At 50.9% G+C, this 21,961-nt stretch overlaps 1 protein-coding gene across 2 annotated transcripts; it reads right to left on the bottom strand.

The window, feature by feature from the left end:
• Positions 1–322: 322 nt before the first annotated feature.
• On the bottom strand, positions 323–21,469 carry LOC105695554 (protein FAM13A). 2 transcript variants are annotated; one of them, XM_012417190.1, is made up of 12 exons: positions 21,307–21,469; positions 19,379–19,790; positions 18,924–19,052; positions 18,452–18,833; positions 17,667–17,910; positions 5,073–5,243; positions 4,674–4,815; positions 4,372–4,605; positions 4,087–4,290; positions 3,341–3,988; positions 2,923–3,170; positions 323–2,732 (listed from the first exon to the last, which is right to left on the bottom strand). In XM_012417190.1, exons 3-12 carry the CDS (start codon positions 19,017–19,019, stop codon positions 2,519–2,521), a joined length of 2,583 nt encoding a protein of 860 aa, XP_012272613.1. In that variant the 5' UTR covers positions 19,020–19,052; positions 19,379–19,790; positions 21,307–21,469; the 3' UTR covers positions 323–2,518. The 2 variants fall into 2 exon arrangements, with proteins under 2 accessions (XP_012272613.1, XP_012272614.1); XM_012417191.2 differs by lacking the exon at positions 21,307–21,469 and adding an exon at positions 20,034–20,089.
• Between the last annotated feature and the right edge of the window lie 492 nt (positions 21,470–21,961).

The raw sequence follows: 21,961 nt of genomic DNA, 5'->3' as shown, positions 1-21,961 counted from the left end.
ATATCCCAAAATTGTAGATAAGCGAAATGCTTTAATCGCGAGCGATGCGAAGCAGCCTGTTCGTCCAAATGAAGAAACCGTACGTAGATGACAGAAAACTGGGAATACTTCAAACTATCGACAATTCATCCGCGATTCAATTATATATCGGCGAAAATTAACGAGGACCCGAAACGAAGGAACTAAATCTAAGTATAAATTCATAAGGAGATAATCGGCATTATTTGGGCCGACTCGCGCATAGAGAAGCCGAAGATCTCGTTACTAACATTTTGGCCATTATCCACTTATGCACGTATACTAGAGGACGATAACCAGAGCATTAACGTTTTAAAGCAAAGCACCGTTACTTTTATTTATAACACTCTTGAACGCTGAAGAACATCTACCTCGAGAAAAATAATTAAGATGAGAACGTCTCGTTAAAAGCAAGTCTTTGTTTCCACTGTCTCTCTCGTGTCCTATTTTCACGAGTTGTCAGATCGTTAACATACTATAGTACTCTCATACAATTACAACATGTGATATCTCTTCCAAGGTACACTTTTATTATACAAATTACCATTAACCGGCGTTTCATCTCGGCGGGAACCAAAGGAAACTTATACCTCTATCTTTCGTCTCTCTCCACTATATAATAAAACATTTACTCCGTTATCAATATAATTATACAGATCTCTCGTTAAAGTGGTTAAGATAGAAGCGATTCTTAAATACAAATAAATATGACAATAGACTCTTCGAGGCCTCCAGGATGCGCAAGCGCGGACACGAAACGAGAAACCAAAGTTCCTTGTATAAAAAAGCTGCGAAAAATCCTCGTACAAAAGAGACACTGCGTCGGGACAAAAGTACGTACAAAACGATGAAATACATTCGTTAAAATTCTTCTGATAACCCTTGGTTTTCGGTTTCGTGTATATAAGTGAGTACTTAATTATTTTTATTTATTTTCTTTCTTTCTTTTTTTTTTTTTTCATTGTGAAAAACGTCACGCTTGCGCCTAGTGGTGCGATCGAAATTCTTTTATACAAGTATTTCCGGTGATCAAGATATTTTGGCGGATACGATCAGGGCATCGATCGCGTGGCTCTCGAGAAATTGTTGAATAAAAAGGAATTACCTTAAGTAAACATTTCATTCAGTTGTGCAATAGGTGACATCTCGTTATTTTTACCGCAATCGAAACCTTTACTAAGCATTTCTATAAATGTTCTATGCTTAATTAATATGCGGATGTACGAGCTTTCAAATCAATTTAACCAACCGAGTACAAGTGGGTGGAAGTAAAATTTACAAAAATCTACAGCAAAAAAAAAATTCACAAAGTCAATAAAGTTCACTTAGAAACCAAGTCGGAACATATTTACAGCGATGGCAGTAAATCGTTTCCTCAGACGGCAAGAAATTCGAAGGCATTTACAAAAGTGAGAAGTCATTTTATGTATATTGCACTTTTGCCCGCAAATTTCTTACGGTTATTCGCGAATTGATTTCACTTGGGAAAGGTTTCCGATAAAATATAAGCGAATCGACCGATGCCCAGAAAATACAGCCTTCGAGAGGTCGCAAAAAGTGATATTTTGCTGATCATCGTATCGCTGAGAATGTGGATTTAGATCTTCGATCGATCCACCGTATGCTCTAGTTTCTTCCCCTACGGTGTGGCGATTCTACATCTTGAACGGTTCTTAAACGACGTATGAAACTATCGCGCTAGATTATCATCGCTGCTCTTTGCTCTAAATGACGTCACTACTCGTGAGACCAAAACGGCGGAGGCTCGCAACCGCTGTCAACATGGCGCAGTGACAGGCGACACTTAACGTTTAGTTAACGGGGACATTACCACCTAGGAATCGATTATTAAAATTCAATAGAAATTCGGGCCGTGAGACACACCCTGGTGGATCACCGAATCAGCGATATGAACGGCTTCTTCTCCCTCCCCAATTTGTCAACAATCCAAAGTCGATTCACCCCGAAGCGCCGTTTCTTCTCACTTCGGAACCTCGAAAACTCCTCCTTTAAGCCGATGCGATTCACAGACACGATTTTTTCTCTTCCGGTATCGTTAAATCCTTCCCCAAGCTTTCGTCGTTGTTCTCGTAGAAACCCTTTGGAACTGCGAACAGAATCCGGGAGTTCTCTTCGTCGCGAAGGGTTGTAGAAAGAAGGTTCCTCGAATCAAGATTTCTGTAGATCTCGTAATCTCTGTGACACGGATGAAACAGGGAAAACGCGTTGGATACCTCGCAGCGTATCTTTCAACGATAGCGGCAATTAAGATCGATTTCCCATCGCGGGATACTCCGCGAATCCCAGCCTCTGCGGACCATTTTTTCAAAACTCTCTTCTTGCAGCGGTACCTTCCGGAAGGAACCAGGCCTTCCGCACAAGTGATTCGAGAAATGCGCCCCCAGCCGAGAACGCATTTGGGAATTTCCATCCGCAGTTAGGCATTCACTCGCGACTCGAATAACGGATGACGACCGGCCCTCGGCACTTAGATACTGCGTCAGGCGTTTTTGGCGATTAGGGCATCGATCAGTCTTAGTTTGGCCTTGGTCTGTTTGTAAGATTCGTAGACTGTCATCACTTGAGGGCCCCGATCTTCCCGCTGCATGCGACGTCCCGCTCGAGCCTCGAACTGAGCTTCCAATTCTTTGAGGGCTCTCCGAAGACGCTTCTTCTCCTCCCGGGTGACTCTCTGCTGGGCCAATAACTCGTCCCTGAAAGCAAACGGATTTCGTCAACCAAGCGAACTTCCAAGTTGGAGCTTGGGCGGAATAATGGTCCCGGTTTCGTTCTAACGATCGATTGGACCAATCTACGGGGACTCGTCGTTACAAACTTTCGATCGCAGTCCTTCACTCTGATCGCGGGAGACATAAGAACGAGAGAAAGAAGGGAGGTACTCACTGAGGAAGGGCGTGCAAACTTTCCCCCATACAGCGGCTGCCTTCGCTGCTGCTGTGCTGACTGTCACTGTCAGTTGGCAGCTGATCCGTCGAATCGATGCAGTCAAGGATGCCACGATGCGACATGTCTGGCTCACTGGCGCGTCTCTCCCCGTCCGTCGTATTCGCGGGTATCGTAGACGAGGTGAAGTCCATGGCTTCGTGCTCCAAAATGGTTGCCAACTCGGAAATACTGTCCTTGTTCTTAGCCTGAGATTTCAAGAAATTTTACCGATTAAGGAATGCGCGCGGATCGATTTATCCTTACTAAACGAGTTGATTTATCCTCCGAAATGGTTCCTTCAATTTCCGTATGCAAGAAAATGAGCGGATACGTTAGAAGAATGTTCTTAAAAAGTGCAACCAGTTGGGTCACCTACCACCCCCGCTCTGATGAGCAGCCTCTTCAGGGTTCTGTATCTGTCGTAAAGCGGCCTCACGACGGTTCTGTCCTCTTTGGACACCGGTCTTCCGAAAGCTCCCTCGATGTGGAGCAAAGCCTTTTGGACTGCCGTTTTCTCGTCCATCAGCTGTTCGTACGTCAACTCTTCCATGTTGTCGGGTCGGTTGCACTTGATTCGCTTCTCGTTGAGTTTGCGCTCGACGTCATTAACCATCTCTTCCATGGAGGTAGCCCTGGACTTCTCCGGGCTGTTGTTGTTGTTCGTGGGAGGGTCGGCATCGTTGAGCCTGTTGTTAGCGTTCGCCAGAAGTGCCCCGATAGGGTCCTCTTTCAGCATCTTGTGCTCCTTCCTCAGCTTGTTTAATTCCGAGCAGAGCCTCTTGATGTCCCGGTTGCTCATCTTGTCGGAGTGGCTGGGTCGGTAGCCGAAGTTCTCCTCGAACTCGTCCTCGTATTTCTTGATCTTTTTCTTCAGTCCGTTTATGTGCTTCGTCAGGGTCTTCAGCCCGTGCTCGGCCGGACCAGGAACACTCGGTGGGTCGTTCTCCGAGTAGAACCTTCGGGGCATCAGCAGAGAATTTCTCGGGGACAACATGGCTTCCACTCTGTCGTTCGTTTCCTCGTCCTGAATAAAATCGGACGTTAAAATGCATTCACAGGTAAGGAACGAGCTTTTCGAGTGGTATCCAAATGTGGAAAAGGCCGTTATAAGAAACCACTTACGTCTCCCTCTCGATGCTGGAAACCCCAGTTGGTCAAGCTAGGATTATTGGTGTCTTCGGGGTCGAAAGTCGGAGGTCGAGCTGGCGATGGGGACCTGCTCGGTCCACTGCTCAGCATCTCTAAAAAGCTCTGCCTGGAAGGTCCATTGTGGCTGTTTCGACTCGGCGAGAGAGCGTAGATGTTCTCGGGGGCCTCTTGGTTCTCCTGAAACGTTATCGGTGAAAAAGTGAACGTTCGGTCCCCCGGAAGTCGATCCCTGAAACGTCCTACGAAATCGAACCGTACTTTGCTTGAACTTCGGTCCACGTCCGGGCCTTGGTGAACCTTTCGGCGCCTTGCTTGGCGTCTTCCCCTGGGAGTGATGCTTCTGCTGAAGCGCTCGCTGCGTCTCAGGAATTCGGCGTCGCATTCGAATCTTTCTGCTGCAAGAACCGCCTCGCAGGGCGACGGAACGGGCGACGGCTTGGCGAAAACCGGCGAGACGTTCGTTCTTTCGTGGAGAGGCAAACCTCCGCATCTCTGCAAAAATGGTCACGATTGGTAGAAATTTAAAACAAAAGAGTCGACGAGGTCAACTAGCGACGTACCACTCCGTGACCCATCTCTTGGCCGATTTGTGGTAAAATTTGCAAATGTTTCGAACTGTTGAAGTCCTCGTGGCTGCTAACTCTGCGAATGGATTCCGCGGTGTTATCGGCACTATCCAAAATGCGTTCCTCGCTGTTGCTTCTGAAAATAAAAAAAAAATTCTCGTACAAATCACTTCCTCATTTTTACCGGCACTTCTTCTCTGCGATACACGTGGAAGCGAGCGAAAAGTTGACGCGAAAATGTAAAAAAAGAAAAATTGAAATTTCAAGGTCAATCCGCGAGTCTTTCCGCTCGTACTGCATTGGCAACGCGATTCCAGCTTCCCAGGTCGAGTCCATTTCGGTCCAACTTCCGGAAGGCGGAAATCGGTCGAGGAATTAATAACGGAAACGCACCTGATGAGCTTCCGCTCCTGGCAGCAGGATTCCCGACGTTCCTTGCGCTTGCGCGGTTTCAGCGCGCACAGCAGGGACGTCCCCTCGAGGTCCTTCCGTTCCTCCTTCGAGTCCTTGCAGCAGACCTTGCAGTCGTTCGGGATCGAACCGTTCACCGTCGATTCTCTGACACTACAATGTCCAAAATCATATTCTCTTAGATACGTCGAGCCGTACCAAGATGGCACAAATATGCAGAAGATATGCCGAATAAGAAGAAGCAGCTCCTCGCGACTCCATTATTTTCTTATTTTGGAAAGGCCGGCGAGAGAGCTTCGGTGAGTTCGGTACTAAAATATCGCTCCCACGCGTCGTTTATTTTTGCTGCGTGGTCAAAAAAGAAAAACACAGAAAAAAGGAATGTCGGCATCGATCGGTCTCTTTTATGGACGTCGGAGCGGCGGTTGAATTTATTGTCAAGAGTATCCTCGGCACGCCGTCGAGGGACCGTTAAAAGGTGTTCCCATTCAAGGATCTCGTTCCCGATAAGATATTATACGGCGAAGTGATAAGAGGACTCGTCCCAGTCGATCGACGGGGAGGAAATCACCTCGGGGATTTATGATAGCGAGGGCGGCCTTGGTCCGCGATCCTTCGTCCTTGTGCTCGGACTTTTCGAACAATATACGCCGAAGAACCACCGGGCCCCCCTCCGCTGAAACGAAACCTGGATAATACGCTCGAGATTTTTCTCGAAGGACGACGTTCGTCGGAAACCGTTCGTACTCTCGGGAATATTCGGAAGGAAAAGAAATACGAACGATGAGAAGGTTGATTAAAAAATTAAAAAAATTAAAAAATAAAAAAAGCCACTTCCAATAGCGTGACACGTAATGGAGTAAACCAGCATCCAAACCATGTTTTGCAATTTTCCGCGCTTTACGGGATAAAAATATGTCTCCACGAAAATTCCCATCGCGGACCTCCAAAGTAGTTGTACACGAGTCTATATAAATCGGGGAGAGAAATGAAGAAAAATGGAACGAATTTTTGTGTAAGGGGAAAATTTTCAGATACTCCGTTCCGCGATCAATCGAGCGGGATAGCGAGAAATGATAAGGCGCCGCGACGATGTCACGATACGCGGATGTTCTATATTCTGCCGCGCTAGGGGGAAATTCAGGATCTCCTCTCGCAGTCCTGAAAACGTATCTCCACGAGGATCCTTGGGTCTCGGGGCGACCTTGAATTCGCTTACGAGTCTCTCGTAAAAGGGAAGCGAAGGAAAAAAGGGGGCGTATAAAAGCTCCGGCTCTACCGTTATAATTGAGCATAACCGCACCTATGGCAATTACGAGCTCGGCAGGAGTAATTTTCGCTGGGCACTCTTTCCGCGTGCGGCCAAACTCCGGAAAAGTTTGCGAGTCGGCAAGAGAATTCACTTATTGAGTTCCAGCCCGGATTTTTAAATAATCATTAAAAATGACATATCTCATATTTATCGTCGTTACTTAAGGTGTCCGATCCTTCGTCCTCCTTCTTGCCCGGGAAATTAATTCTTCCTTTCGTTAAATTCTCTGGCCGGTAGTTAAAGCGAAGACTCTATCCTTTTGCAAGATAAAAGTTTGGCAATTTTTTAACGCGGGACGTAGCGAAGGATTTCGTCGGATCACGGATCGATCCCTGGACATTTCTCGTCACCTCGGCTCGTAAGTCCGGTAAATAACCGGTCGGGGGGAAACGATCGAAAGAGATTACGAGTTCTCGTCGGATGAATCACATGCAACGGCGATGCACCGGGAAGAGGCGAGAGGGGAACGGTGGAAGATTTCACCCGGAGACGTAACGTCGAGACCGCCTCGACTCTTTCGCGTCGAAGGGACGAACGACATTCCGGGGCAATTGCGGCAGCGGAAGCGCATCGGGGAGTGCGGTATTTTGCAACAACGACTCCGGTCGCTGACGCATCGCCGAGGACGAGAAGTAAATCCCCGAGTTTTCTTTCATTTTTCTAGCGAAATCCGAAACTCGCGGAAGGAATTCGAGACGGGGACGAGATCACGCAAAAGGCTCGGCAGAGAAAAAGAAACGATATCGCTTGATAAGGGCCGGACGACATGTCGCCCTTCGTCCAAAGGCGCACCGGCATTTCCGAAAAGTGAAAAAAAAAAAAACGCATGGAGCGATCGTTACGGAAATTCGGAAATAGTCGCGGGGCCTAAGTATACCCTGTTGGATTTTCGGCGGAAAATCGAGCGTTTCGAGGACGGTTGTCGCGGGTAGGTCAACGTCCAAAAGGAAATTTCAATATCCTCGGAAAAGATGACACGCTCGTAGAAGAACGGTATACGGAGCCGGTCGTCGGGTCGATAATATTTGCGGGGAAAAAAAAAAGAAGAAATGACGAGACTTACGGCGCGGCGCTGCGCTCGCGAGAATACCTCCGCACCTCGGGGACGCGAGAGGAAATCACGCCAACGAAGACTTTCTTCTCCAATGGAGGCACGGAACCTCCGTCGATCTTTCGCGGTTCGAGGTGTTGCGCCCGATCGGCGTCCGACGTCTTTTCCCGACGTAGACGCCCGCGGTTATTCCGTGCGATGCGCGCCGGTGCTGCGAGGAACGAACTCTGCCGGCCGCCGGGCCGAACCTAACTCTATATCCGTATCGTGCACGCAGTTCGCATAAATAGTATGCGCGAATACGCGACGAGAGGGGTTACGCGTATGTTGGTGGACGCCATGCTACGGGGCCAGGGCCGGGCCGGTCTCGCCGGGGCCCCGGGGCCCCAGGGCCCCGAGAACCCCGCGCGGAGGGAGACGCGAAACGAGTTTCTCCCGGGCCGAATCTCTGCATTTTTCACCGATTCGAATGGTGTCCGGCCTCGAACGCGTATCCAAAGTGACGGCTTATCTGGACGAAAACTAAGGGGGCAAAAGAAATAATCGGGGGGGCACGGATCCTTCCCGGCTCCGCGAAGCGAAGGAAAGAGATGGCGTCCCTTTCGACGAATCGATTCGCTTTTCCCTCGCCGGGGCCGGTTCCTCGAAAGTCCTACGGTGATCGAAACCCGTTTTTCTCAGGTCTCCCTCTTGGGCTCGATTGCGTTCTCGTCTCCTTTCCGGTGTTTTCAAAGTCCTCCGATAAGTGGCACCACGGGCCGAACGCGAAGCCTTGGAATGCCGGGGAGAACGAGGATGACTTTTTCGGAATTTTAAATGACCGGTTGGCCGCTTCTTCTTCTTGTAAACAGAAATGCAAAGGCAAAGAGGCAAGGCCGTATTAAATTCGGAATTTATTTTTACCGAACCCGGGCTCGTTAGCGTCCATTTTCGCGGGCTAATTCCTATTTATTGGCAGGTGTCGTCGTTGAATATTTATTTTCAAGCTTCGAACGAGATACGGTCGATACGTCGACCGTAGCGCGAAGTCACGGTACGAAATTTTCCACGAGGCATTCCGAGAAGCATTCAGTGGAAAAAGGAATGTCTACAGAGGTTGTTTAAAAATCTGACCGCGGAGTCGACGTACTCGAAGGCGGTATCACGAGTTGCCCTCGCGATAAGTCGACGACTGCGGTCGAAACGCCGCGGAACGGCGGTCGACAATGGCTCTCTCTACTTTGTTCCCCCCTTTTCGCTCCCTTTCTCGAAATCGCGTTCAACTTTTTCCCCCGTACTCGCCTGTCCCGGGACGAGAGTATTTCTCGGCAATATTTTCGCACCGATTCCAAGCGATTTTACTCGCTCGTTCCTAATATTTCTAAAAATTCCAAATATTTCCCGTCGCGGACGTGGGAATATAAATTTCGTTCCAGGTGACACTTTCCCCTAGACCGTGACCAGGGTCGGACTGGAGAGAAAAAAAGAAAATGACTTCCAATCGAGAGTAACCCCGTCACCGGGCTCGAAATGACGCCTCTCCACGTATAAGCTCTAATTTGGACATTTTCCAGGAAAAGCGGAGCGAAGCTTTTGGCTCTTGACTTTTGGCAGGGCCCGTGGCAGTCCGATTATTGACAAATCGGAGGCCGATTTACCGCTGCCGATGATCTCACTCGGTGGGGCATTAAAATCCAGCGGCATGTGCTAGTTAGACATGCTTTCGGGTGCACCTCTGACGTCAAAACTGGGCTATTTTGACCCGTGGTGTTTATTCCCGACGGGGCTCGTAAACTTAACGACAATTAGCCTCGGCTCCGAGCATCCGATAGCCGCGAGTCGCCCTCTCGATGATCCTCTCGAATGAATGAAAAAAATTGTATCGAGGGACTCCGAGCGCGAAGGAAAAGGAAAATAAAAAAATTAACCGACTCGAACACGAGGCAATTAAAATATAAGCGATACACACCGTAAACTTAAGAACACTTGGAGGATACCTCTCAAAAATATACGACAGGAAATTCGTATTAAATATATTAAAGAAAAAATATTTTTCAAATCGATGATTCGTGAAGTCCAGTCGGCTCGTGGGCGCGTAACCAGGAGGAACGGGAGCTTTCCCCAGCTTCCCGAATCGAGCAGGGAATATATTAGGACCCCTTACGTCATTTTTGGTCCACGGCCCAGGACGAAAGAGACGGCTCCGACCGTTCCGTCGAGGAGTCACCTCCCGACTGACTCATCCTAGAATTCTGACACGAAGGACGAGTCCGTCTCGCGCCCGTCTTGTCCAAATAAACGATCAATGATTCCTCACCACCCTGCACTTAGGACCTCCCCCGTGGAAATCCCGGAGACCGACACCCGAAATTCGATTTCACTTCCTAGTCGAACTTATTGAAGAATATTATTCGTTAGCTCTCGTGCCAATTCCGAGGGTGAGTGGGACACGCGCGGTCGAGCCCAAGGCCGCCACGAATGTACGAGCCCGGGCCCATTGAAATTCACGCCCGACTCCTTTTACGAAACAAAAAGGAGCCCCCGCGCGTGCGGCTCGTGGAATAATTTTCGGGGCCCGATCGCGAAGGGGGGCAAAAAAGAGGTCGGAGAGGGCCCCGACGAAAAGTCACGGTTTATCCTTTTTGTTTCTTCCTTTTGGATCGGCCGCCTCTCCCTCCCACTCGGACCCGCCACGGCGACGCGATGACCGGGCGCCTTTCGATTCCCTTGGGTAATTTCCACCGACGGTCGGAGGCGTTTCCATAGCGTTTCCGCGTCTCTTAGGAGAAACTCCAGGACGAGTCATTGAACGGCCGTCTCGTCTCCTGCCTTCTCCGGGTGTAGCAGGTGCTCCAGATTCCGCCCAACGCGCGGCACCCTTTTGCCGGGATTTTTCGCCCATTTTTCCCTAGGATTTTCCGCTCTTCCGAGTAACTTTCGGGGAAACTCGTGGAGGGAGAAAAAGCTGTTCGACGTTCCACCGGGAAAGGCCTTTTACCGAAGAATTGCATTTCCGAAAGTCGGAGTTAAACGGGCAATGCGGAGACGGGGCCATAAATCCGAGCGAGTCGCGAAATGACTCTGGACGTTACACTTTTCGGACGGTTTTTCTCGCGGTAGAACTTTATTTCGGTCCTGGTATTACGAGTCGAGGATTCTATATTTGTTCCCGGTCCGGGTCACAGGACGTACCGAAAGACCTTTTCGCGTGGAAGTCTTCGAGAGCGAGATCGCGCAATCGGCCGAGCCGCTCATTGAGACGATTAAACGGCCGAACCGAGTGTCGGTGCTAACTCGAAAATTCCATTCCTCTCCAGCCCGTGGAATGGAAAACGCGTAAACACTCTTGTAATTCGAGCGCAAGGTCCAGCCTCGGGTGTAACGAGAGACAACGATCTCTCCGGATGGATTCGTAAGCGCCGCGTAAAATAATTGCTCTCGATCCTTGCGCGAGTTTACTCTTCTAGAGTCCATAGAAATTTCTGAGAATATTCCTCGAAATGAAAAATTCGGAGCCGTCTCCCGGTCCAGACGGGATCTCGAGACCTGGTCGTCTGCCAGGATTCTCCTCGAGCGACGACGCATTTTCACTTCCGAGCAAAGCTACGCAGTTTCTCGCCCGGGAAAATCGCTTCGACGGAAATATCCCGAAGGCCCCTGAACCGTTCCCAGGGGAGCGGGACCATCAACGGGGACCCCCCGTCTGAAAAAGTGCCCCCTTGGAGGACCCCCGTTGTCAGACTTGTGCCCCTCTTGGTCGCGTTACATCGAAATCCTGGTTCGCAGCAATTTGCGGGGAAAAGACAGATTAAAAAAAAATAAATTACATAACGATCCCAGACCGCCGACGAACGGTTCAATCGAATGGATTTTCATTTACACGTTACCTCCGAATTAATTGCGGTCTCAATCCGGCGGTCGATTTCGCGGTTTTTTATTCGGTATGGACTCTGGGACGGCAAAAAATTAAACCCGGGCACATCCCTCGAGCGCATCCATCGCTTAGCGTTAACAATTAAGGGCATACATAAGTAAGAAATATTTAATGCCCCGCTCGTTATGTCCTGGCAATACGGTTTCCCAAGGACGAAGACGTTGCATCACGGCGCATTAAGAATGGAATAAAATGAACGACGGGCAGTACAACCGGGACGCGAGGAATAGCGTTATCGTCGGTACAAATAAAACGAGACTCGTTAGGAGTAATTACCAGGATCGGGCTAAAAATAATATAGTAACAAGTTACGCGGGGTGAGTAAACAATTTCATACCGAAATAGGTCTACATCCGCGTCGAAGGTGTCATAGGTTAAAAATGAGAGACTCGTCGGTAAATTCAAACCGCACGAGTCTCCTTGGCGTCCCCGAGAGTACTTACGGTCGACTAATTTGTCCTAACTGGCAAGAACGAGTTAACACGTCCCGATCAATATTGGTCCACTCGCGATCTGTTTCTGCGATTTCAGCTATTTTTCATTTTTTTTTTCCTTTTCCCAGAGGGGCCGGGAATTATCGTTCGGTCGGCGGATCGTTAATCGGCGACAAGTGTCGCGCGATTTTCTTGGAGGTCACTTCGACCGAAGGAACGAGGGATAGACGCTCTCGATATTTTGATTTTTAGGTTATTTTAGCAAGACGGGGTCGCTCGCATTAATGATTTCTTGCGGGAAGGAGTCGAAGGTGGAAAGTTACCGTAGGGTGAAAACGGAAAATATCCGGGATATATCGGCAAGACGGTAACACCGATAACGACCCAATTAGCCGACTTTTTCCAGCGAAGAAGTGGGAATTACTTTCGCAGTTAGCGCGCCTCGTTGATCCGCGAGCGATCCTCGGATGCGACTGTCCGCGCGGGGCGCACCGCAGACGTAAAACGTCCGTTCCAATAATTGCGGGGGCTCCCTTCACTTCTGCGAGCGATTCCGCGGTTCCGATGTGCACAACGAAGCTCGTCACGATACCGTTAGCCGCAGCCCTGGGGACGATTCCGCGAGGAAACGCCATTTTCTTGGCGGAAAGGACGAGACCGTTTATTCTCCCCTCCTTCCCTTTTCCTTATCTTCCGTTGTCGTGGCCGCGTCGAGAACGTCGGTATCACGCGACGAGAGTGTCGCAACTGCCCCGCTCGACGGAAATGCATCGAGTTGCATCGAGTTGCATCGCACTTTTGGCTCGAAGGAGCCCTACGAGTTTCGCGGATCACGTGGCGATTCGAGAGGCAGGTGCAATCGGGATTCCGTGCCGTCACGCACTCGGCGGATGCACCGATCGATGGAGTTGCATCATTTACTTGCCGCGTGATCCGTGCACTCCTAATCGGATTAATCGACCATGCGATAGCGGCCCCCAAGGTGACGCAAAGCCCTGCCCTATCGTTAAGGAAGGAGAAAATCCGCCGTCAAATTTGCCGAGTGCTCGATCGTTGAACGATTAGTCGTATCGAGTGTACCTATGTATCTTCGAATGCATTCGGATAAAATTTAAATTATTACCTCCGGGTGTCGGAATTTTATATTCGAGCGGGAGGGATGATTGGTCGTCGACTTTGGATTTGCGACGACGATAGCGGCTCCCAAGGGGACGCAAAGCCCTGCCTATCGTTAAGGAAGGAAAAAGTCCGCCGTCAAATTTGCCGAGTGCTCGATCGTTGAACGATTAGTCGTATCGGGTGTACCTATGTATCTTCGAATGCATTCGGATAAAATTTAAATTATTACCTCCGGGTGTCGGAATTTTATATACGAGCGGGAGGGATGATTGGTCGTCGACTTTGGATTTGCGACCACGATAGCGGCTCCCAAGGGGACGCAAAGCCCTGCCTATCGTTAAGGAAGGAAAAAGTCCGCCGTCAAATTTTGCGAGTGCTCGATCGTTGAACGATTAGTCGTATCGAGTGTACCTATGTATCTTCGAATGCATTCGGATAAAATTTAAATTATTACCTCCAGGTGTCGGAATTTTATATAGCGGGAGGGATGATTGGTCGTCGACTTTGGATTGGCGACGACGATAGCGGCTCCCAAGGGAGTGCTCGATCGTTGAACGATTAGTCGTATCGGGTGTACCTGTGTATCTTCGAATGTATTCGGATAAAATTTAAATTATTACCTCCGGGTGTCGGAATTTTATATAGCGGGAGGGATGATTGGTCGTCGACTTTGGATTTGCGACGACGCGCGAAGCCGCGACGCCCGTTTCTCGACTTTAGACCGAGAGACAAATGCCACGACTCCTAGAATCGATTGTCGCTAATTACTAAGAAAACCGAGTTTGGATAGCGCCTTTCGTTGAGTAATCTCGACCCCGGGAATAATTGCACTTCCGTGGCGCGGTCGAAATTCGCCCGGCGACGTTTACGGTTCCGAGAACGATTCTTGACTGATCGCTCGCCGAAGAAACGAGATCGTCGGACGTTCTCAAAGGGCTCGTTTTGGGCGGAATCGCGGTCTAAGGTAAAAATCGAGTCGTCATCGGGAGATACCCGCGACTCGGCATTGACCCCATTCTAGAGCAATTATCCGAAATAGGCTAATCGGACATTTCTAAAGAGGGTCCCGCAAGTGTTCCCTCGAGAGAAGCGCAAGCTATGTTAATAACTGAGATACAAACGGGAGATGCACCGCGACTCGGTATTGAGACTTTCATAAATAATTCATGCACTGTGGTAGAATTACCGAGTCCCACAAGGTGTGCCGACCCTCCGAAATGTCCCCGATTACCTTTTCCGAGGCTCTTCCGTTTCCTCGTGTCCACCTTCGATGCCCGAAATAAATACAATTACAAAATAAATATAATATTTTCCCCACGCCGTTAGGGCATCGTCGAGACCGGATAACGTCTTAAGATCGGCTCCCTAACGCGGAGGGTAATTCGCTACCGTTGTAAATTAAGCGAAGCGCTAATTTCGAAATTATTGCGGTAACGGGACGAGGAAAGCCATCCGAACGGCGAGGTCGGGCATGCACGTAAACATGCAAACACGGTGGAAAAAAAAAAAGCAAACTCAGGGATCGCACTCTAAGAGTGCACTCGCGGAAGTCCTCGCGAGTGCAGTCCAAGTCCCGCCACGTTCGACAGTGACCGCGGTCAAGGATTGAATTTATTTCCTATGATAAACCCGTCCTTCCGTCCCGACCGCGGACTTATTCCGCCCACAATAGCCACATCTTTCTTGTAACGATGAAACGAAATTCCTAAAAGGACCTCGGGGCAATTTCTCGGAGGAATGCCCGAAGGACATGGATTTTCCCGTCGAACCCTCGGTCGTTATTTAATCCTCTTATAATACTAATACTTCACGAGGCGTTAAATGGAAAATTGAAAAAGAGCTGTTCGAGATGTTCGATGGAAGCCAAATTGGAACGCGATGGGGTTCGAGATGAGAATTGGAGGGGCCATTGGCATTTCCCGACGAACTTTGCGCCAATTCCTTTCGCTTCTTGCATTTCATTACGCGCGATTTGCATCGCGTGGTTCGCGTAAAGGTGCACGCACTATGGCAACGGGGTCGCGGGATTTCATATCGGACGGCTATCGATTTAACAAATGTCGGGGATGAAGAATCGAGCGCGATGCGCGAAAGAATTATTGCACCGTAACTGCCCGTTCGTCCGACATTCATACCCACGAGACAATCCCGCCATTTCGTGGAGCCGTACAAAGCTTTTTATTTTAAAAGTGCACATTTCGAACATGAATTACGACTCCTCGAGGCCCCTCGTGAAATCGCATTTCCGGGAGAGCTGAATTTTTCTCGATATTTCGCATAAGCGTCGGAGCCGTTTGGCCATTCGACTCGAGAAAACTCGTAAACGAGACGTGCTCGGGAAAGTGAATTTCGACACGACCGGCGACGGAAATGGAAAAACAATTTCGGGGGCATTCTCGCCGGGAATCGATCCAGAGCGGAACGAGGCGGGTCACGGTTCGATAAAATAAATCGCGTCATCGCGTGACTATCCACTTTTTGGGGATAAAAAGGGAATAATAAAAATGGGCCGAGAAAAAAAAGAATGGAATAAGCAAATTTGCCCGACGATTTCCGCAACGTTTTGGAGAAAAACGCGAGCCGGCTCCGCTCGTTGAAAAACGTCGCCGGAAGTTTCGCCTCGGAGGAAAGTGGCGAAAAGGTCGAGACGTCGCGGGATAAGAAATAATAAGTCTTTCCTGGATAGAGGCGGAACGCGCAGTCCAATTAAAATCCTCTTTCCAGGACTTACCCAAGACAAGGGGAGGCCGAAACATTCTAGGGTCCACTTTTTGGGGCCTTTTCGAGACGAGGAGCCCCCTGACGCTTTTCCGGCACACCCTTTTCTCTTTTTTTTTTCTTTCATTTTTTTTCCAAGCACCGAATAAATATGGACAATTTTCTTGCAGTAAATACAAACTAAGCACAGACAGGCTTAAAAAGCTTAAGAAGAAAACGTAAATTGGGAATTCTCTAAACTTTCGGAAAATTGGTTCTCGCTCTGACCTTTAAAAAAAAAAAAATAGCTATTGTATAATTTATAACGATGACTTTAACGTCTCCTAGAGGAGTAAATTGTCCGAACACGATATTCCATTACGTTCCTTATCTATCGGCTTTCTTGACATCGATCGTATCCTCGATGACAGCATTATTAACTTATCAGTCAAGGCGTTATCGGATCGATTGGCGTTGATTTACAATGTCCATTGGATACGCGCGATACGACAAGGCGGAATCAACTTCCGTTGTTTCGTCTCGCAGCCCGGTGACGTAATTTCGTAACTCGATCGCCTTTGGTTCCTCGTGAGAATGGTCACGGTATTTTATCCCTAGACTACCAAGACCAGTCAAAATGACTGGTTTCAAATGGGCCATCCTATAAAAAAAAATTCCGCCGGTAGTTCTAGTGTTAAATTCCCCGCTCTTCAATCCTCGTAACGATTGCCTAAAAGTATCGCCATGCAAAGCGATTCTCAACATTGAGATGACGGATAAAATTAAAGCTACAAAGGAAAAAAAGAAAATGATCTCGAGACGGACTAAAAAAAAATTCAATTTGGATCGAGAAGCTCGAATTCTCAATTTTATCCGTCTTCCGATGCGTAATAAAATATCGGCTAAGCGTATAGAGACGATCGATCGATCGTACCACAGTCCAGGGGAAAAATAATAATTTATCGATTAAGCAAGGTAACGTGACAAGGTTCGCGGGCTATTTACAAAGTAATCGCGAGCTCTACCAGAAAGCAATTCCTGGGAGAAATGATAACATCACTTTATTGGATATCCTTACGTCAGCCCCGATTTCCCTTATAAGCGCGGGCAAAAAGGGAAATAGTTTCCGACCTTAGTCGGGAATCCATAGAGAAGTTGCGCTCCGGTTATGCGAGAAGGTCGATATCGCGTATCGAAACGAAAGGCTCTACGACTTTCCCTGACCTTTCCGGCGAAACCTTAAAACCTTAATTCGGCGACTAATCTTAGGAAGAACTTGCGAAGCTAGGAGGAAAAAGGCTCCGGGAATTTTTAGGAATTTTCCCTGAACTGGAAATTCAATGAATCTCCAACTCGGAAACTGCGACGCGTACAAATTGAAATTGACTTAATGGTGTTATTAAATAAAGGATTAAAAAAAAAAAAAAGTGCGCAATGGACCGTGCACCGGGGTCGGGTCGGACCTGCCGGAGCACGTGGGTAGTCTCGGGGAATCGGGAACCCGGTTGGACGCCACCGTTCCCTCGGAAATCTCGGCCCGGGAAAGGAAAGAAGGGAGAAACAGGGGACCGGTCGATTTTTCCGCTCGAGAAGCGACGGAACAGCCGCGGCCGCAAACCGAGCCGATTTGCGGAAGTGCAACGCACGGTGGGGCTCCCGCGTCGTGCACCAGTAAACTCGTCGCGTGACTCACGAAAAAGCGACGCCGATCGACCGAGACCGGGGACAAAATGCGCCTCCATTTTCCCAAAAAACCTCCGTCGAGCACATTAAACGGATAGAAGAAAAAAAAAAGTAATAACGAGACGATTACTGAATTTTTCCGCATCAGGGAGAAACCGATTTCCTCCGCCAACTCGTTCCAGCCGAAGAAACGAATTCGCGTATCCGTGAAATTATTTTGAGGACTCTCCTCGTCCACGTCCGCGAGGAGAAGAACGGCCGACCTGATTCTCTAGGGTAAGGAGGGTTCGGCAAATATTCCGGAAATACCCGTAATTAACGTAAACACCCGTAAATACGTATAAATGAACCTTTCGGGACGACTCACCAGTCGGGAAAGAGGACCGTCGCCTCGGCCAGAATGTCGCGGAGGAGAATCGTTGCGGGAGGAACGTGCGGAAGAACGACTGGCGCGAAAACTCCGCATACTCCGGCGCTGCGTCCGTGTCTCGCCTCGTACTTGCTCAGGTAAATCGTCAGATATCCCAGCAACCGGTGGTGGGAAGGTGGTAGGGTGGAAAGTAACTCCTTCGTCGAGGCTATCCAAGATTCGTGATCCTTGGCGTGCTCCTCTGCGCTCGACAAACGTGCACCAATTAAATTATGAATTAAATTGCACGCGTAATCGATAACGACCTCCCGCGGATGAAACTAGAAAACCGGTAAACGGAAAGCATTTATCGGCTATTTTTCCTCGACGTTTAATATCCTCCCCGCGCCACGTCGCGAAGGACACCGCGTGGACGCGGGTTCTCGTAAAAGGAATTTTTTATTTCCCCCGGCAACTTATCGACTATTTTTATTAAAGAAGGAAACTCTATCGAGCCGAAACGCCTTACTCGCCAGGATTCCGCCAAAAGTCGATCGGCGGGCAAAGTGGAGTCGCGTCCAGCAAAAAAAATGCCAAGCGAGATTTTTTCGGGGCGAGCCGTTTTCCCGCAACGCTTAGTCATCGAGAAAATGACGCCGTTCGTTGACGCCGTCGCGGCGGCGTCAACGTATTTTTTACGACGCCAAGTCGCAGGGGGGAATCGACGCTAAAAAGCCAATTTGCGTCCGCGTCGCGACCCGGGGGAAATTGCATCGCCATTTGCCAAAGGAAGGTCCTCTTACTCGCGTGGACGTGGAGCAGTTTGCCGACGAGGGGCGACGGCACCACCGGCTGAGGAAGCTCCTTCAGGTACTGCCGGAGAAGGGTGGCGGCGGTGGTGGGACACGCCGCGCCCTCCAGGTCGGCGTCCCCCCTCCGCTCGAAGGAGGTCCTCAGCCTCTCGGCCACTCTGGGGCTTCCCCCGGACAGCCGAAATACGGCCGCGCTCTCGAAGCCGTGGGCCTCGATGTAGCCGCAGAGCCGGTGCACCACGTAGGGCACTCCGGTGTCCAGGTAGGCGTCGACCAGGTCCAGCCTCGCGCCGAAGACGCGAGTCGCCCCGCCATTGCGGCCCAGGAGAGATCCCGCGAGGACGCGCTTCACTCGCGCCAGCCGGGACTCGTCCTAAAGGAGGAAACGAGGAAACGGTGAGACCAAAATCCAGAGTTCGTTTTTCAGGCAAGGGGAGGGGAGGGAAAGGAAAAAATGACCGACCTTTTCGTGGGCTTGCCGAGACCGCGAGGGGCTGCCGGTCGAGCCGGGGTGTTGGTGATGATGACGATGAAGAGGTTCCTGCTGAGGGCGTCTCATCCCACTCCGTCTGCACCGCGACCCGCTGCCGCACTGTCGGCAGATCGGACGGCGGTTTTTACGTCGTTCTCGGATCTCCGCTCTAGGCGAGACCGATCGGCTCGAAACGAGGGGATCGCGGGTCGATAAAGAGAAAAGTGAGAACCGAGTCGTTCCTCGTTCCCGCCAGGGAATCGGGATCCGTCTCGAAGAGGAATCGCGCCCCGTCCGGGAGGTCAGGGGATGTCGGCGATTTCGAGTGCCGATCGGCCCCTCGCCGGCTGCGGCTTCCGGGTCCGATTCCGGGTCCCTGGGCCGCGTCGTGGCCTGATCGATACTCGGTCGTCCGCACCGGCTCGGAGAGACGATAGCATACTCACGATACACTCTCTCGCGACTCTCCACAGGTTGACGCGTCCCGAGTACAGCCCTCGGGCCGTCCCGGACAGCCTCCTCGGGGTGGTCTCGCCCTGCTGTCGGAACTCGGAACTCGGGGAAACTGGGCGCACCAAGGGGGTCGAAGTCGGGGGCCCCGCCGCGGGTGAAGTCAAACGGCCGAGCGAGGGGGGTGTCGAGAGTCGACCGATTCCGGGTCCATGTCCCTGTCGCGGCACATTATAGGCCCTTTCTTCGGGCACTCGGCACTGCCTATGGCTGCTTCAGAAAGTGCGTCGACACCAGCCGTAGCGTAAGCATCGAGGGCCGCCCGGTCGGGAGTGCTAGGTCACCAGTGCGCGCCTAGCCCTGGCATGGCCCTCCCTCCTGGATGTCTTTCTTTACTCCACCTTTGCTCTGCAACACCGGAAGCGACGCGATCAGTCTCCGACCTCGTTTCCTCTCCTCTGCCACTACGAGCTCTCGGGCGAGCCCCCAAGGGTCGCGACCGCCGTCATGGCTACCGACTCGTTCGAGAACGTTCGAGAACGTCCGCGCCGCTCGGAGAAGGTCCGACGGCTCTCCTCCGGGAGCTCGCGAGATCCGAAAACCGCCCCCGGGCGCCGTCGACCGCGAGAGAAAGGAAGAAGGGTCGCGCACCTGTCGGCCGACGGGGTCGTCATCGCCGTGTCCGGAGTCTCCCCGGGTAGTTCCGGACCGACTCCTCCGCGAATCTGCCCCCTGGACGGATCCACGAAGGAACTGCGTCCTGGCTTCCGGCGGCGTCGGGGCCAAGCGAGGGCGCATGCCCCCCGAGGGATCGATAGAGACCGCGGTCACGTGACCGCGGGGGGACGGGAGGGGGGGGGCGACCGGGGGAAAATTGGTTCTCGCCTCGGGGCCTCTCGATCTCCCCTGGAGACTCCGGAGACTCCGGAGACTCGCGGGGCCGCTTCTCCCCTCCGCGACGCGAAACTCGGGGAAGGGTACGCGCGCGTGACCTTCGACTTCGGGACCCCTCGGCGCGAAACGCACGGGGTTCCCCCCGGATCCCATTGACTCGCCGGCCCCGTGAATGGGGCGACCGCCACCTCCGCCCCCGCTTTCGCCTTTCGCCTCGCGAACCCAGGGCGCGACGAGTCGTACGACCGAGTTCTTGTTTTCTCGGAACAACGAACCAAGCTAAATTTCCCATCCTGGAGGAGTTCCAGAGACAAAGGACAATTTTGTCCGTTTTTGGGAATTTTCGACAGGCTTTCGGACGAATCTCGATCGTTTTCCTTGCACCCAGGAAAATCCCGAGGTTTCCCGAGAGTGCCGGCTACCGAGACATTTTCCTATTTTTAACGTAAAAGAAAGGCGAAGAATCGACACGCGACACGTTTGGGTCTATCCGAGCGGAAACGCGCGCTAAAAACCGTGAGAAATTGCGCGTTTCCTCGCGACCCGTCCGTCTCGGCGCTCGGGCCGATGGACGAGAAAGTCGAGACGAGAATCGAGACGAGAATCGAGACGAGAATCGAGTCCTTCTTGCGCAACCTAGTTTCGTCCCGTGCGAGAAAACATCGGCCGACTTCGGGTCCGATACCCCGTCGTGGACGTAGGTAGGACGCGTGTCTCGTTTTTTTACGAATGCGAAACGTCTACGGGGCGCAACATGGCGACAGCCTGTCCAACGACGAGAAAGAAAGCGCGTCCTTATCGCTGCCCGCGCAGGGACGTCGATGTCCTACGTTCCGTCTTCCTCCGTTCTCGAGGAAGGTCCCGACCTCGGGAGTCTTACGAAGGGCATCGATCCGCGAGCTCGCCGCAAATATCCCGGCTCGCGGAGACCGATTCTACCCTTCGAGGATAGAGGCGCGTTTTTTTTTTTTCCGAGACGTCGGTGGGCGCTCGAGAGAGGTTCGGTTCGCGGCAATTCGCGGATACCCACCGAGGAGCCAGCCTCCTCCCTCCGGACCCGCGGCTCCGTCGTCCGCGACGGAACGAGCGCAACCGACTCCTCGTCGAGAGGAATCGAAAGGTCTCTTGCGAACGGCTGCTACATGCAGGCACTCGCGCGAGATATGGACGATGCGTCGCGCGACCACGGATCGTTTCGGAGCGTTGCACGCGACTGCTCCCCGGTGGGTGTCGCTGCATTCGATCGGCGGTTCGGGGAAGCCGGGTCGCGCCGGGCGGCCATCTTGGATAAGGTCGCGGCGCGAAACTTTAAACTCGGACTGGATGCGAAAGCACTAACGATAACGAGGTAGGGAGTAAATCGGTCTCCAACTAGAGACACGGATAAGCGGTACGGGAATTTCGCCATAGTGCGTCCATCCGGAGACGAATATCGGAATCCGCGATGGCGAATTATTCCAAGTGTAAAGGGAACCCGTTGAAACGTAGTTTTCAAATTTATCCATCCATACTTGAATCCTTGAAGAAGTCCGTTTTTTTTTTGTATCTTTGGACAAAATTAAAAATATCTGGACTTTCGAGTCGTTAGATCCATCGATGCCTTTAACATTAACCGTATTGACAATTTATAACCCCACTACCGATACATTTAAAAATGATCATTTGACCGACCGGTTATATGGTTA

Source organism: Orussus abietinus, unplaced genomic scaffold (genome assembly GCF_000612105.2).
Source record: "Orussus abietinus isolate OABI.00-Male unplaced genomic scaffold, Oabi_2.0 scaffold4, whole genome shotgun sequence".
Taxonomy (NCBI): domain Eukaryota; kingdom Metazoa; phylum Arthropoda; class Insecta; order Hymenoptera; family Orussidae; genus Orussus; species Orussus abietinus.
This window is presented reverse-complemented; position numbering and strand designations above follow the sequence as displayed.

Coding starts and splice junctions, on each gene's coding strand:
- LOC105695554 (XM_012417190.1), bottom strand. CDS start 19,019: ATGAGACGCCCTCAGCAGGAACCTCTTCATCGTCATCATCACCAACAC. Junction 5,244..17,666: donor ACGGTCCTCTTTCCCGACTG/GTGAGTCGTCCC, acceptor TGGACATTGTAG/TGTCAGAGAATCGACGGTGA. Junction 2,733..2,922: donor AGTTTGCACGCCCTTCCTCA/GTGAGTACCTCC, acceptor GTTTGCTTTCAG/GGACGAGTTATTGGCCCAGC.